The 16,155-nt window shown below is 34.6% G+C and overlaps 3 protein-coding genes across 3 annotated transcripts; 2 read left to right on the top strand and 1 right to left on the bottom strand.

The window, feature by feature from the left end:
- LOC104723197 lies at positions 637-2,918 on the top strand. The gene is made up of 3 exons (XM_010441527.2): positions 637-988; positions 1,091-2,516; positions 2,646-2,918. The coding sequence occupies exons 2-3, from the start codon at positions 1,092-1,094 to the stop codon at positions 2,685-2,687; spliced, it is 1,467 nt and encodes a 488-aa protein (XP_010439829.1). The 5' UTR covers positions 637-988; position 1,091; the 3' UTR covers positions 2,688-2,918.
- On the top strand, positions 3,712-7,609 carry LOC104723196 (protein MALE DISCOVERER 2-like). Its single transcript, XM_010441526.2, has 13 exons — positions 3,712-4,045; positions 4,219-4,597; positions 4,696-4,828; positions 4,919-4,990; positions 5,074-5,217; positions 5,301-5,444; positions 5,529-5,623; positions 5,712-6,122; positions 6,209-6,399; positions 6,497-6,629; positions 6,715-6,869; positions 6,969-7,160; positions 7,270-7,609. Exons 2-13 carry the CDS (start codon positions 4,516-4,518, stop codon positions 7,525-7,527), a joined length of 2,010 nt encoding a protein of 669 aa, XP_010439828.1. The 5' UTR covers positions 3,712-4,045; positions 4,219-4,515; the 3' UTR covers positions 7,528-7,609.
- On the bottom strand, positions 9,843-10,937 carry LOC104723195 (transcription factor TGA2.3-like). Its single transcript, XM_010441525.2, has 2 exons — positions 10,453-10,937; positions 9,843-10,250 (listed from the first exon to the last, which is right to left on the bottom strand). Exons 1-2 carry the CDS (start codon positions 10,861-10,863, stop codon positions 9,966-9,968), a joined length of 696 nt encoding a protein of 231 aa, XP_010439827.1. The 5' UTR covers positions 10,864-10,937; the 3' UTR covers positions 9,843-9,965.

Raw genomic sequence — 16,155 nt, 5'->3', positions numbered from 1 at the left:
TATAAGACGTAAACATTAAGTAAGACTTTGAAAGAGTGTTTTCTAATGCCGGTTGGTCTTTTTGTTTTTTAGCCACCAATGCCAGTTGGTTATTCAGCAATTATAAGTCAATTTTTTTGCTTTTCAATTCTTAATTAGTTTTTTTTTCGGAATGTTGTGTGCAACTTTTTTTGTGGTTAAAAAGTTTTCATGTTGTGTGTAAACTTAAAATAATTAATTAATCTAAAATCAAGCCCTATCAATCATCCGTCGAGGCGATGCCGCGACTTTTCTTCAAAGATTTGTAAAAGTTTAAACAAATTAATTAGTGCATTCGGGAAAATGGAAAAATTAGTGCAGCATAACAAAACGTTTGTGTGGCTCGGAAAAGGACAGGACAGAACATGTGTTACATTTACCAAAGTCGGTCCACTTCACTAGTGCTTATTTGGCTCACATAAACTGTCTTTTCCCAACTTTTTTTTTTTTTTCATTACTTTTAGAAACTTGAACCACAACTACTCCTCACGTTTTGGCAATTTGGCCTATTGATTAATTCACCTAATCACCTTGATGCCACTTTTTTTGCTTGTCTATGATCTTATTGTATTCGTCTGCTAATTTAGTAACGACATCGTTTTCTATCGGCACAGCACATAAAAATTCCAACAAGAAAACAAAAGTAGTTGTTCTCATCATTACATTTCAATCAAATCTTTGTGGGGATATATGATTTGTTATGAGACTCAATTATACAAAATGAAAACATAAGATCAAAGCAAAAGTCTCTTTTATTGACAATTCTTTAGTCTCTCACACACAATTCTTCTTAGATTCATCTGCTATTTCCCCTAAACTCAAGCCTTCAATCTCGGCCCTAGACATTCGCTAGTATATACAATATATATTATCTCTCTATTATTATTTTTTCCTATTCTTTTACTTTAATAAGAACAACTGCAATCTCAAACACACAACAGAAGCTGATTCTTGATTTAACCAAGTGGAGGTATTTTAAAAGCTTCTGTGTTTTTTCATGTTCGTTTTCATATTTCTTTGATCTTCTTCTATTACTTCTTTAATTCTCATTCTTCTTTTTTTCCTTCTTAAGAATGGAGGGGAGGAAACTGAATTTGTATGCTCCATTACCATCTATAAGACGGATACCATCTTTTATAGAGCGTTCGAGTGAATCAGAGAACAAGAAGACGATGATTACAAGACCAGTGCTTAGATCATGTCCGAGTACAAAACAAGAAACGCCGGTTTTTGTATTACCAGACCAGAGCTTCTATCATCTAACTGAATCAGCTTCAGTTCCTTTTGTGTGGGAACAAAGCCCTGGAAAACCAAAAGATGACATGGCTACATTGATTCAAGAATCAGGTTTACTAGAAACCGATGAAGAAGAAGACGAAGATGAAGATGAAGATTTGGATACGGTTCATTCAAATGAAAGCTTCTCTGTTAACTGCAGCACAAGTGGAGTAAGCGAAATCGAGAAGAATGGTGAGAAGTCGGACGGTGATGATGAGAAATCTAGAGAAAGTCTAGATCTAATGATGTCCAGATTCTTACCGGCTGCTAAAGCAATGGCTCTTCAGATACCTCAGAAACATCAATCTTCATATAACTCTTCAGAGCAGAAGCAAATCACTCAGACCAAAGAAGCTCTTGTAATCCGCCAAAGAAGTCAATTAGTCTCAGAACATGAACATTTCGCCATTGTTCAGAGCCTTTACGATGATTTAAACATCGATGACGATGATGATGATGACGATGATGACGATGATGATGATGATGATGATTATGGTGATGGTGATCACAACAAGATCTGCCCAAATGTTACCAAGAAAGCTTGCGGATTCTTGCCAAGGCTTTGTGCTAAGAACTCATTCAAGTTTCTAAACCCGGTTCCTTTGGATTCAGTATCATCAAACCGGTCTATGAAACACTCGTCGGGTGAACAAACCAGTTTACCAAACTGGTCACCTAGGCGTCTCTCCGGTTTTATATCTCCGTACCGAACCTCGTGTTCTGATTCCGGTTTTCTCGGTACTCCAGAGAAACCAACAGAGAGCTTCAAAAGGCTAAACAGAGGAATAAGCAAGTCTCAAGAACTGTATCCAACAAGAACAAGAAGAGACTTGATTCTTCCTAATTATTCAAACTCTGGTGAAATCAGAACGTTCAGAAACTCGGTCTCAACTCCTTCGAGGAACCAACGGACGGCGATTCCCGACTCGAGGTTTCTTGTGGAGGAAGTAAACAGAAGAAGGATCAACAACAGGTCAGGGAATCTTCTCAAAACATCGCCGGAATATACGCCGGATATTTCTCCTCCGCCGTTACCGGAAACTCCGTCTCGGTCTTGGCTCCGACGAACCCTCCTTCCGCCGGTGAACCCTAGACCATACGGAGTCGTTTTAGGTCAAGTTGGTACCAAGAAACATGATCAAGAAGTTCTTGAATCTACGAAATGGGAAACGATCGTTAAAACATCGTACGTTCACAACGATCACGCTCGTTATTCTCAGGTACTACTAAATAATAATACTCTTTGAACATCTTTTGGTTCTTTAAAAATCCAAATATAACTTTTATATTATTTTTTCTATCTTTTGGTTCAATGTATTTATCTTTTCTTTTGTGAAATTTATATGCAGGAGCTGATTGTTCATCCATCGTCTCGCCAGCAAAATACATAAAACCAGACACAATTACTTGTTTTTTTTCACGTTACAATTAAATTAATAAATAGTTTTAAGGTTTGCCTCTTCTTTTTCTTGTAGGCAACACAAATGTACCAGAGATTGTTTCTTTGTGTTTCAATTCTTTTTGTGTATGTGTGTTAATGCGTGTTATATAACTGTGGTTTCGTTTTTCCGACCGCATGTTTTGTAATTGAAGGAATTTATGTTATTGATGTTTGATGCGAACCGGTTTAGACTTATCCGGTTTAGACCGTCATAATTATACAACATAACCATGCTGAATCATAATATCGATTCAATAATTTTAACATGTGGCCTCTATAAGAAATTTTCCGGTTCATTGGAACCGACGAAACATCTAAATCCACTGGCGGCAGATACTCAATCCAATGTTTTTTCTTTTTCTTTAAACAATAAAAACCCCCAAATTGGAACTAGAGAGCTATCTTTTGTCTAATAGACTAAGGATGCACAAATATTAATAGTATAAGTTTTTGATTGACTTTTGTATTTTCTTAATATCATCAGCTGCAATTGTTTTTGACATTTTGATCATGACGGAATATTTAAGAAGTAATGGGAGGCATGTAGTTTAATGATGATATTCATGCACATCAATTCCCAAAAACTGTGTGGGTGTGATAGTGCTCAAGTGCTCATCATCATACATAACCGTAAGATTAACGATATCCAACGGTCAGAAAGATTCACTATTCTATCACCGGTCCCACTAGTAATGGCATTAAGAGGCAGGCACGTCCCATAATCCATAAGTGTTATTGAATTGGATTCTTAATAAAATAAAGAATGAGAAGAGATTTGGATACTAACCAAATTTAAAATAGATAATCATTTTCATTTTGTGTTTAAAATATTTATGCAGCAAGGTGACGTGTCCTAGTGCAGTATAATTAAGCACGTATGATTATTAAAAAGAAAAAAACAAAAAAAGAAAGTAAATTACAAGGAATTAGGAGGGTTGTGAAATTGGAAAAAATTTCGAAGCAATTAAAAAAGACAACAAATTGTTGCAAAAGAGAGAGAAGGGAAGAAAAGGGAAGAGGGAGGAGGAGAGAGAGAAGGCTACCACCCCCCTTTGGCCCTGGAGAGACCAAAGATGGTCGAAGAGAGAAAACTCTGAGATCATCATCATCATCTTCCTGCAAACAAACACACAAGAAATCGATTTTTTTATTTAATTTTGAATATAGTTAACATCGATTTCTGAGGATATTTTAATTTCCCAAAATCACCAACATTATCTTGCTTGCCCTACCCGCTCACTTTGTTTTTTGTTTGCCATAAACATAATAATACGTTTGCTCGTATTACAAGGAACCCCCTTTTTTACAGTAAGTTTTTTTCTTTTTTCCAATCATACAAATGATTCCTTTACGTAATTTGCAATGTTCTTTCTTATGATGATTTCTCTGTATTTGTTTTGGATATATATACATTGCTTCTTCGTAAAGGTACCCCTTTTGTAATGATTCTTTATCTGAATTTTTATTGCATTTTTCTTCAGGTATCAAAAGACTCATAACGAGCTGTTATAGATCCCAGAGATATCAAACACAGTGATGAAAAGGGTTTTGTGAAATCAAATTTTCAAACCTAAGGAGAAAAAATGATGAAGGTCGACCCTGATATCCGAGAATTTTCTTCTGCCTCATCCTGTTGTACATTGTAATTAATATATAGAACATATCTTTTTTTTTTTGGTTTTCTGGGAAATGGGTTTTTTGGGATTTTGATTTGTGTAATTTAGGAAAAAGTTTTTAGTATAGTGTTTGTTGTAAAAACATAAAAAAAAAACCGTATAATGGGTGGATACCACTTCCCTTGCTTCCTCTTCTTGATCATTAGCCTTCAAGCTCCTCTCTCATTGTCCCTCAATTCCCAAGGTTAGACTTTGTTTTTATGATCCTATCTTCTTGTTTTTACTTCTCATGTTTTTTGTTTTAGGGTTTTGGTTCTTAAATAGTTTGTGATGAATTGATAGGATCCGCATTGTTGAAGTTCCGGGCAAGAGTGAACTCGGATCCTCATGGAACTCTTGCAAATTGGAATGTTTCTGGTAATGATCTCTGCTTTTGGTCAGGGGTTACTTGTGTTGACGGTAAAGTGCAGATTCTGTAAGTTCCTCTGTTTTTGTAGACTAAGACTATGAGCAGATGACATCATTAGTTGTCTTTATGTTCTTATAAGTGTTGTTTTTGATATAGGGATCTTAGCGGTTGTTCTTTGGAAGGAACGTTAGCTCCTGAGCTTAGCCAATTGAGTAACTTAAAATCTCTGTAAGGATCTCTTCTCTATAGCTTCTCTTTGAATCTTGAATGAGTAACTTAAGCGGGACTAATCTGCTTTCTTGTTTTTACAGAATACTCTCTAGGAATCATTTCTCTGGTGGAATTCCAAAGGAGTATGGGAGTTTCGAAAACTTGCAAGTCTTAGATTTGAGAGATAACGATTTGAGCGGACAGATTCCACCTGAGCTAACCAATGACTCATCGCTAAAACACTTGTGAGTTAACATTTCTATTGTTCAATGCTTAACAAAAATGTATTGAAAAAAGTATACCTTACCTTTTGTTGCTATGACCTTAGGTTGCTTTCTGGTAACAAATTTCCGGGTGATGTGAGAATAAAGATCCTGAGACTTCAAGCATCGTATGAAGTCCGGTTAAACAAGAGTCCAAAGTTATCTCCTTTGGCTGTTCTCGGATGTGCAAACAGAAGACTTGGACATTGGTAAGCTCTGTCTGATATTAATTCATCTAACAGGAGAGTGTCTTTTGGTTTATTCATCTCTTCACAGTTCATCTCTCTTGACAGTGTTTCAAGAAACCGTTTCATTCGAGTAAAAAAGATAGAAGCTTTTGTATTCCATATCAAAGCGACTTCCAGACGTTTCTTGAAAGCACTCCCGAGTAAGCCCAAAACAGTTCTGTTTTCATCAATGTTTAGCGTAGAAACTAAAGATTAGTACTTGAAAATTTCAATATATGATTCTTGCAGGTTTTTTGGAGGAAACTGATATCCTCAAACGACGTGAGTTACTCGAGGAGACAAGTAATTTGGCAGCTGAGCCTGCTCCTTCCGCTCCTAGTCCTTCTCCCGGGATTATAACTGAAGCTTCCCCTCGAAGCAGCGGGTCTTTCCCAGCAGTAACTAATGCAAAGAAGAGAAGACCGCCTTTACTCCCTCCTTCTCCTGATGAGGACACTAGTCCTGATTCCTCTAAGAATCAGCCACAAGATAATAAACAGTCAAAACATGTGTGGCTGTACGTGGTTATTGCGGTTGCTTCTTTCGTCGGTTTACTGATTATAGTAGCGGGTATATTCTTCTGCCGGAAAAGAGCTGTGAAGAGCATAGGTCCTTGGAAAACTGGTCTTAGTGGACAGTTACAGAAAGCTTTTGTTACCGGTAAAATCTTTTTTTTTCTCTAGTGTTTCCATGTTTACTCTGTTTCTTTTAACATTGAAACTGAGGACATGAACAAAAATTTCTAGGGGTACCAAAGCTCAATCGGGCTGAGCTAGAAACAGCGTGTGAGGATTTCAGCAATATTATAGAGGCATTTGACGGTTACACTGTGTACAAAGGAACTTTGTCGAGTGGTGTTGAGATAGCGGTGGCTTCAACCGCGATTGCTGAGTCTAAAGAATGGACAAGAGCCATGGAAATGGCATACCGTAGAAAGGTTAATTACTCCTTACTAGAAAGAAAAAAAAAAGGTGTTACCACATTAATTATAGTCTTTTGAACTGGAGTTGGTGTATGTCTTTTTTTTTTTGTAGATTGATTCACTGTCCCGGATCAACCATAAGAACTTTGTGAATCTGATTGGATATTGTGAAGAAGATGATCCTTTTAATAGGATGATGGTCTTTGAATATGCTCCAAATGGAACCCTTTTCGAGCATTTGCACGGTAAAAACATCGGTCTCGGTCTCATGATCGATGTTCTCTTGGCATCACTCTAGCTCTCAGTTAATAACGTTTTTTCGCATATCAGATAAGGAGATGGAGCATCTTGATTGGGGCGCACGGATGAGAATAATAATGGGAACAGCTTATTGTTTGCAACATATGCACGAGATGAACCCTCCCATGGCACATTCGGACTTCAACTCATCAGAAATCTACCTAACTGATGACTATGCAGCCAAGGTTTGCTCTAAAATCTCTTAAAAACTTTTAGAGGTGTTTTGTTAAGCTGCATTTGTTGTCTTTAAGATGCTAAAAAGAGTTAGTTAATCGAATTTGTAGGTCTCGGAGATTCCTTTCAACTTAGAGGCAAGATTAAATCCGAAGAAACAAGTGAGTGGTGACTTGGAGCAAACGTCATTGCTACTACCTCCAGAGCCAGAGGCTAACGTCCATAGCTTCGGAGTCTTAATGCTCGAAATAATCTCCGGAAAGCTCTCTTTCTCAGACGAATACGGTTCCATCGAGCAATGGGTATATATATATATATATATAAGCATTATTAATAACACCACTCTAACCGAAACAACAAAACATGCATAGAACTTTATCCATATACTAAACGGTCCGGTCCATGTTTCAGGCATCAAAGTACCTTGGAAACGAGGACTCAGGAGAAATGATAGATCCATCGTTAAAGACATTTAAAGAAGAAGAGCTTGAAGTGATATGCGATGTGATACGAGAATGTCTGAAAACAGAGCCGAGACATCGACCTTCAATGAAAGATGTAGCGGAACAACTTAAACAAGTTATTAACATAACTCCCGAGAAAGCTACCCCTAGATCCTCTCCTCTTTGGTGGGCAGAGCTCGAGATCTTGTCCTCTGAAGCAACTTGACCAGTCAGAGGTTTCTCCTATTCATTTAATGCTCTCTCTCTCTCTCTCTCTCTCTCTCTCTCTCTCTCTCTCTCTCTCTCTCTCTCTCTCTCTCTCTCTCTCTCTCTCTCTCTCTCTCTCTCTCTCTCTCTCTCTCTCTCTCTCTCTCTCTCTCTCTCTCTCTCTCTCTCTCTCTCTCTCTCTCTCTCTCTCTCTCTCTCTCTCTCTCTCTCTCTCTCTCTCTCTCTCTCTCTCTCTCTCTCTCTCTCTCTCTCTCTCTCTCTCTCTCTCTCTCTCTCTCTCTCTCTCTCTCTCTCTCTCTCTCTCTCTCTCTCTCTCTCTCTCTCTCTCTCTCTCTCTCTCTCTCTCTCTCTCTCTCTCTCTCTCTCTCTCTCTCTCTCTCTCTCTCTTTACATTGTAACATTTTTTTCTATTTTTCTTATATGAGCTTTTGGTTTCTTGATTTTTCAACGTTCAGTTTGTTTTGATTAGTGTGTCCTTCTCGATGGATTTGATATATACGAGTTTCGATATGTGCATTTGTATCATTCAAGTATATGTCACGTATTGGACGTATTATTTTCCTGATGAAATATGTGTGTAATTATAAATTTTATTTATTAGGTTTCTCTTATTTTTGTAGTCCTTGATGTATAAAACTTGCAACTTCATCATACTCATATAGAACGAAAAATAATGTTTACTCAATAATAACATAATAATTTCACCTCATTGGTATATTGTGTCCGATGTGCTTTTCCGACACTAAGGTGGTTTGATTTGCAAGGAAATGAGGAGATGAAGCTAACAGGAAGCAAATTAGATTAGATCCTTGACAGGTGAATTGAAAAGCATCGACAACAAAGAAAAGTTTCAGGAACGAAAGCGAATGATTCAGACTTGTGTGAGAGAGTTGCTTACGAGAACACTGCTGACGTACATGCTTATGATATAGTCAAGAACCAAATTACATGAGCATTTGGGATTGTGTGTGATTGTAAAGACTTCCTTTCACTTTCTCAACTATCAAATCTTGATTCAGTTTTTCCAGTTTGTAGGAAGGAAAGTTCATCTCGTGGAGATAGTGTCGCGTCTCAAAGGTAGAGCATAACAAATATGGACAATAGTTGGGGTTAGGAAAACAGTGAGTTTGACCACCATTGATGGTGATAGAAATATCAAGATTTTAGCAGATGCCTTACGATTGTTCAGAGAGTATTGCAAGGATGATATCGTTTATCAAGGTACGAGAATCGATAAAGAGCTTATACGGACATGGAGACTCTATGCACAACAACAGTGCACTGTTCAACTTTCCCCATGTATGTGGAATTTTTAAAAAATATGAAATGCTCCTACAACCTAATAATTGCATACCAAATTTTCTTGTATTCGCCGCAAATGAAGTGTCATTTACACAAATATCCTAAAATAGCACTAAAACAAGTTTAATGGACAATTATAGCACATTACATAAATTTCCAAAAATAACATTATTTAATATATTATAATATTTAAAATTAATTTTTAGACTTTTTTTTTTAGATTTGAGTTCTCAATTTCACATTTAAGGTATAGTTTTAAGAGGTAGGGTTTAGTATTTTGAATTTAATAATTAATTTTAAAATATTAATTTTGAAATATAATGTTATTTTTGAAATTTTAGAAATGTTGTGCTAAATTTGGAAAATAAACTTATTTTGATGCTATTTACGAGAATCTCCCTTCATAAATTTTCTTTTATAATAGATCAAAATTGATTATATATTTTATTAGTTTGTTATAAGAAAATAATTTATAGGAGTTAAAAAATTTAGATCGTTGACTCATGGTACAACTTCTACACTATTCCAACATACATATATGTCAACGTTATGAATGAGAGAAGATGACCTTCGATGGTTGATCAATAAGGAATAAATCAAACCAATTATTAGGCCAAACTTATGAACGCTACCAAATGAAATAAAGTTTGACTATAGATGCAATATGTGTGTATAAAACAAACCGAACGTTGAATTAAGAAACCAAAAGCTCATATAAGAAAGAAAAAAAAGAATGTTACGACCCTCGGCGTTTTCTTTGATATTGCTTTATAATTCTTAAGGTAGAAGAAGTCATTGCCACTATCAACTATAGATGCAATAAGTCCTTCTCGATGGATTTGATATATACGATTTTCAATATGTGTGTGTATAATGCATAGTACTAGTATCTATCACGTATTGGACGCGCGTATTATATTTCTGATGAAATATGTGTAATTATAATTATTTTTGTATTAACTAGGTATAGCTTATTTTTGTGGTCACTGGATGTATTGGACATGCATCATATATTTCAAGCCATGAAATTACATTCTATTGCTGATGGAAGTTAAAATTTTCTCATTGACTTTGTAAATACGAAAAGAAAAAAACACATGACAAAAGACGAAACTATCCTTAGGTACGTATGTGTCAGTAACCATAGGAGTGAGTGACATTATGTCTTTGGTTTCCCCACCGACGTAACTGAACCTGAAATGCAGCCGCCGCTGCCAAAAACTCAACGCACTGCGGTGGAGCTAATATGTCTAAAATACCTTTAAGCGTTTTCAGCCTCACACAATCCGCCGCCTTCACCATCTTCTCGAGCCCCGTCGCCAAACCCTTCACCGCTGCCTCAATCACCACCACAGATTCTCCTCCTACGTGACATCCAAGCCTCGCAAGCTCAACCATCTTCCTATCACCCATAGCAACCTAAAGACAGTCTTAAAGTTTATGACATATTTTCCAAGAAAAAACATATTTTAATGAATTTGTTAAATACATATTTCTCTAAGAAAAATAAAATCCAGTTGAAATTTCAATAAAGAATTCTAATTCATAAATAAAATACCAAATGTTTGGAAATAATAGTTTTAAAAATCTAAGATCCGTACGGATCAAATCATGGACCCACCTGATACCGCTCAACCTCTCTCTCAATTTTTTGCTCCTCGAACTTGGTCTTAGCTCTCAGCTCCTCCAGTTTCCTCACCTGAGCCTCCACAAGCACCAACCTCGACTTCCTCAGCCTATCAACCATCCGAAACACCGTCGAAGGTTTCCATCCGGTTAACCAGAAACAAGCTTTCTCTAACGGGGTTAGCCAAACCGGTCCGAAGAAGGCTAAGACATCTTCTCCTATGGCTGCCCATTTTGCCGTATAATAAGCTTTGTGATGTGTGGTTAGCTTCGAGATCAAAGCTCTAAGCTCGATCTCACTCATAGTAGTGTTATGAGCAATTAAAAGTTGATGAAGATATTGCTCAAGTTGAATAACCCAATTCTCGTAGAACTCTAGGAACTTTTCTTCTACTCGGTTTCTCATTTAGCTCTTTACTTGTTATATTCTTTAAGAAACTTTGCATTGTGGGACAATATATATATATATATATATACCTACGTCTATCTATATATACATACACTTACAGTACTGCTTATATGTCTTCCGCGCAGGTGCATGCATATGTAATCATTTTTTATCTTACTATATTACATCGTCGTCATGGTTTTATAATACCAACACTACGTACGGAGTCAGTTTAGGAAATGAAGCAAATAATAGATTAACATTAAACAAATAAAATGACATTTCGATACATTAAAAATGATCATCAAGCTAAGTACTACAGTTCAACTATAATAAAGTGACTTAGAAGTCAACACAATTCAACATATAAAGTGACATTTCGACTTAAGAAATGTATATGGATGTAGGTACAAAACCTTTAAATCACTAAAAATAATGTTCGAACACATATTTACAATAACCAAAAACATTATATATAATTTGAAATTTATACAGAGGACGAAAATTTTCCGGAATCGTAACAATATTTATTGGTTTGCTAATCAAATACTCATATTTTAGTTTATGTTACTAATATGGTGGATTCTCTTGAGTCTTGCCTTTAATATTCAATACAAAATCTTATAAAAAACATGGAGGAATATTTGACGATATAGTGCTGCATAGAACAATATTACGAGGACCTCGGTCGACAATGTCGACATATATGCAACATGTGATTTAATGTGAAACGTATATCTATGTTTTACATATATATATATATATATATGTATGTGTATATATATATATATATACGTGTATTTTTTTCGTAACGGTCATCGGAGAAAATTCAACAATATAAATTAATTTTTGTGAAAGAAAAATCAAAACCTTGAAAGAGAAGACGTAACAGATGGAAGGGAAGGGAGATTACAATAGTTGCATGGCTTACGCGCATCAGTGGCCGACTGCAAATATGTGACGCTTTGCAAAATTACTAAATAGTCTTTTAATTTAATTTAAATTACTTATCTTGATTAATTATATATAATGTGATGAATTTAATTCCTCGCATGTTATTTAACAAACCACTACTAATATAACAATGAGAACATTTATGCATATATATCAACAGCTACAGAAATTGATGTGTTGATAAAATCGATAAGAATGAAATACTATAATACTAGTAAACATCTTTCTTCAATGTGAAGAACAATCGAAAAAATGGCTAACGGGTTTTGACCTCTGAGAGACCCGAAACGGCAAGTCATACAGAGAACAGATGGCTCACGTGGATTCACGTGTCACTCTTCTAGCCACCATTAGCGTCAACGTGGAACATATCTCCCACGTAAGTTGCCAGTCAACGTCTACTAGCTTAGCTAGTGTGTACATGTAAAATGTACATATGCACAGTTCTGTTATATATGTAATCAAATCTATATACCATCAAGTTTTGGTTATATTTTGAAGGTTGGTCTCTGAAGAGATGTTTGTTTGTGTGTTTCAAAAAAAAAAAAAAAAAAATATGTTNAAGAGATATGTGTTTGTAAGTTTACTTTTGGATAAAGAGTGTATTTAAATATAAATCACCAAAGCCAATTCAGGAAAAAGGATGATTTTGTGTCTATATTTGTCAAAGTTAACCTTATTTTTGTAGTCTTGTAACTTATTTTTGTGGGGATGTTTATCTAGTACAAATTAAAACTCCAAGTAATGAACATGCAGAGCGGTATTGGATTCAGTTTACACAGATACAAACCAATAATATTAAGACCAGAGCTATTTAAAGTGGGCTTCTTAATTTTTTTTCTGGTTGGCTGGCCTTTGATGGGCTGCAAACGGAAGTACGGCTAAGGACGTGGTGGAAAAGTCAATTGTTTCGAGTATGGGACTCGTTATAAATTCTGAAATGTGAGACTTCGATCTTGCTTGTCAGTCTATTAACTGAGTTCATGTAATCGTATGCAAATTTTTTTGGTGCAGTTACTTTGGGAGAGAGAAAAAACAAGAAGAAAATAAAACAATGTCTATCAAGATATATATATGGAACTAATCGAAAGCAAAGAAGGGTTTCGTGATCATCTCGTTGCAAACCACATAACCATACATCCTTCCTATCTTATATCTTTTCGATTTCGGAAGAAGATATCATGTTTCGTATCTGTTTTTTTATTCTTTGAGAGTCGATGATAAACTAAGAGAAAGAAAGAAAAAATGATAGACAGACATTTCCAAATTCAATTAAAATTTTCGGGTTTACAATACTAATGTTAGTTTTAAATTCTAATCGAATAATTTCCAATTTTTATTTTTGTTTCGATTGACTGAAAAAAACCCTAAATTTCTCTTTGTTTTTGGATATGAAGATTACGTAAGTACGGTACATATAGAGTAAGTCAAGCGTTACAGATCTGCTACCTGAAAACGAGACACGTATGTTACGTGTCGACGAGCCTACTGCCTACGCGAAAACTCATGGACGGAAGCGTTCTCAAAGTACGTTGTCTAGATTCACTAAACTATAAATAGAAACAACTTCATTCTACCAAATTTTTATCCTTGAAATAAACTTATATACTACTAGTATGATTTTGTAGATTCATATTTTTCAAGACTGATGAATAGGATCCTCTTTTAGTTTATACCAATTTTTTTTTTCTTTTTTTGTGTCTTTTTTAGATTTCAAAATGCGTGTGAACTTGTTTAAGTTTGAAGATGTGGATATATTTTAAGCATAATTTTTTTGGCAGGTTTACCGATACCTTTTTTTTTTTGGCAATAAGAAACAAACAACTAAAGAGGAGAAGAAAGTAGAGATTCCCAACAACAAAAGTTAAATGTGGAGAGCACATGACTCGGTGGGCGCAGAGAGGCGCAGGTGAGAAGAAGACAAGAGGGCTGAGGGCAGCACAATGGAGATGCTCTTTAGCGTAAGTCTTAATTAACTTCAGTGAGCCTTTATTAAAATTTTCAATGTTCTATATTAGCTCGCCGAGTAATTAAGCGGGGTAAATTANAAAAAAAAAAAAAAAAAAAGGAGGAGTTAAATAGTCAGAAGAGAGTTTTACTGATTGTTGTATTGAATTTTTACCCTTTGCCAGTTTGCCTATTATCTCTATTTTCAGTTTTCTATGAAATGTTCCGTATAAATGAAACAATTAGCTGTAGAAAATGTTAATATTATGAGGTATATATGTATATGGCCACCGTTGAAATCGAAAGAATTATGTTTTTTGGTTTGTTGAAAATGACCAAATTATAGAATCCAAATATATCAAAACTCTTTCTTTTTTTGTCAACCCAATATCTATATATATATTTTTGGAAATATTTATGAAATAAATTCTGAAGTTTATATTTATTTATCAGCATGCTATTGATAATAAATATTTTTAATTTTAATTTATAAAATGAAATTTAAAACCAAAATTTTGTGCATAACAAAATTCCTAAAATATCTCTTTAATCAATCAACGACTAATTACAATATCTTATTAAATATTTGTTTTGTAAAATTTTTAAATATTTTCTAAAAAATCTCTTTAATTCATTACAATATTTAATGCTAATAATAAAAATGTATGTGCAAATCCCAAATTAATCTTTACGTTAATACATATTTATCCATTTTATCTGCAAAAAAAAGGAAAAATAAAAAAAATTATCATATTTCATAACTTATTTCTGAATCATATTGATATGTTCAAATTAAAACTAGAGATATTCTCTCAAAATAAGAGGTCACTGCAGTATTTAGGGGTCGAATTCCACAAGAACTCTAAACTACACAATAAATTATAGAGTTTTATGATTATGCTAAACAAGTTGATTTAAATAAGAAAAGCAATACAAAATAATAAAATAAAACTGTTGTAAATTCAAGAGATTAAAAAGGTAGGTCTAGGAAAATTTTCAGGAAATTATGAAGTATTAAATCAATCAATAAATTAGGATTCAAGCAATTAAAAATCACATCTAGACACTTTTGTCAAATAAATCAGTTCTCACTGCAAATATTATCTAAATTTAAAACCAGAAAATTCAAATCTCTTTGTAAAATTCTAGGTTAAAAATCAGCTTTAAAACAGTTTTAGATAAGTTCACAAAATTACTAAATCAAATCTCTTTGCAGAAAGTAATTTTGCTCATCAAAAGGTTTTATCAGGAAAATCAATTATATTTTCATATCAATTTATTTTCTTAGATTATAAATTCTAGATGGCCAATTAAAGATTAATATGAAGAACAACCTATGATGAAGATCTAGAATGATAATGAATCCTAAATAAACAGACCTAATAAATTATAAAATCCTTGTGAAAACCCTGAACATAACAAGCAAACTACTCAGACATATTCAATGAAGAACAAAATATAATTCTAAATAATAAGTAATTGAAATTAAAAGAGTAAAGAAAGGAGTTCAGGAATTCTTCTCTCGAAGGAGTTCAGATCTCTCTCCCAAAAACTCTCAATATCTCACAGGATTGCAGAAAATAAAATTTGCTGGAAAATAATTTAGGGTTTCTAAAATCTAAAAATACTATATATATGTCCTAAAACACGTCAGGGACTTGTGTTGCAATTATGGAAGACTTCAGGCAAAATTTGTAAAACTTCCAATTATGAAGACTTGAGTCAGGTTGTCTTGGTGTCGGTCGATGCTCCTTTGGTGTCGGTCGACGCTGGTCACATGATCAGACTCTAAATTGATCTCTTCCGGTTAAATGCTCCAAAATGATTCAAATCGCTCTATTTCGCTTCTTCCGTGCCAAAATTCTAGAAAACATGTTAAGATTCTAAAACATCCTAGAAACAAATCAAAGGACTCAAAAAGCACACTTATATCATGGTTAAAAAACGTAAAAACCCTGATATATCAACTCCCCCATACTTAGCATTTGCTTGCCCTCAAGCAAAACATAAACTGAAATCTGTGAAAGAGGTTTGAAAACACAGAAACTCATTTTCTTTTAGCCATGATCATTCAAACCATAATCCATATGCTTAGCAGATAAATCCAAATCGAACCACCATGTACTTCTCCGTTGACATTCGTAGCATCCCAAATTCAAACCAAATTCCACTACTTCCTCCATTAAGCCTTCATCGGTGGGTCTCATCAATTTGATCAATGTCAAGAACCTTCTAGACTTATTCCCGTATTATACCATAACAAGATATAGCTTTTACCACATGTGGTACTCTTTCTCTCCCCCAGACTTATTCTATTCTTATCCTCCTTTGAGCTTTGCTTTGCTGTTTTTTTTTTACTAACTCTTTTTTTTTTCAAAGTTGTAGGCGAATAATTGGATCATCGGTAAT

Source organism: Camelina sativa, chromosome 11, assembly GCF_000633955.1.
Source record: "Camelina sativa cultivar DH55 chromosome 11, Cs, whole genome shotgun sequence".
NCBI lineage: Eukaryota > Viridiplantae > Streptophyta > Magnoliopsida > Brassicales > Brassicaceae > Camelina > Camelina sativa.
The sequence above is the reverse complement of the archived record's forward strand: the minus strand, read 5'-3'. Positions and strand labels throughout refer to the sequence as shown.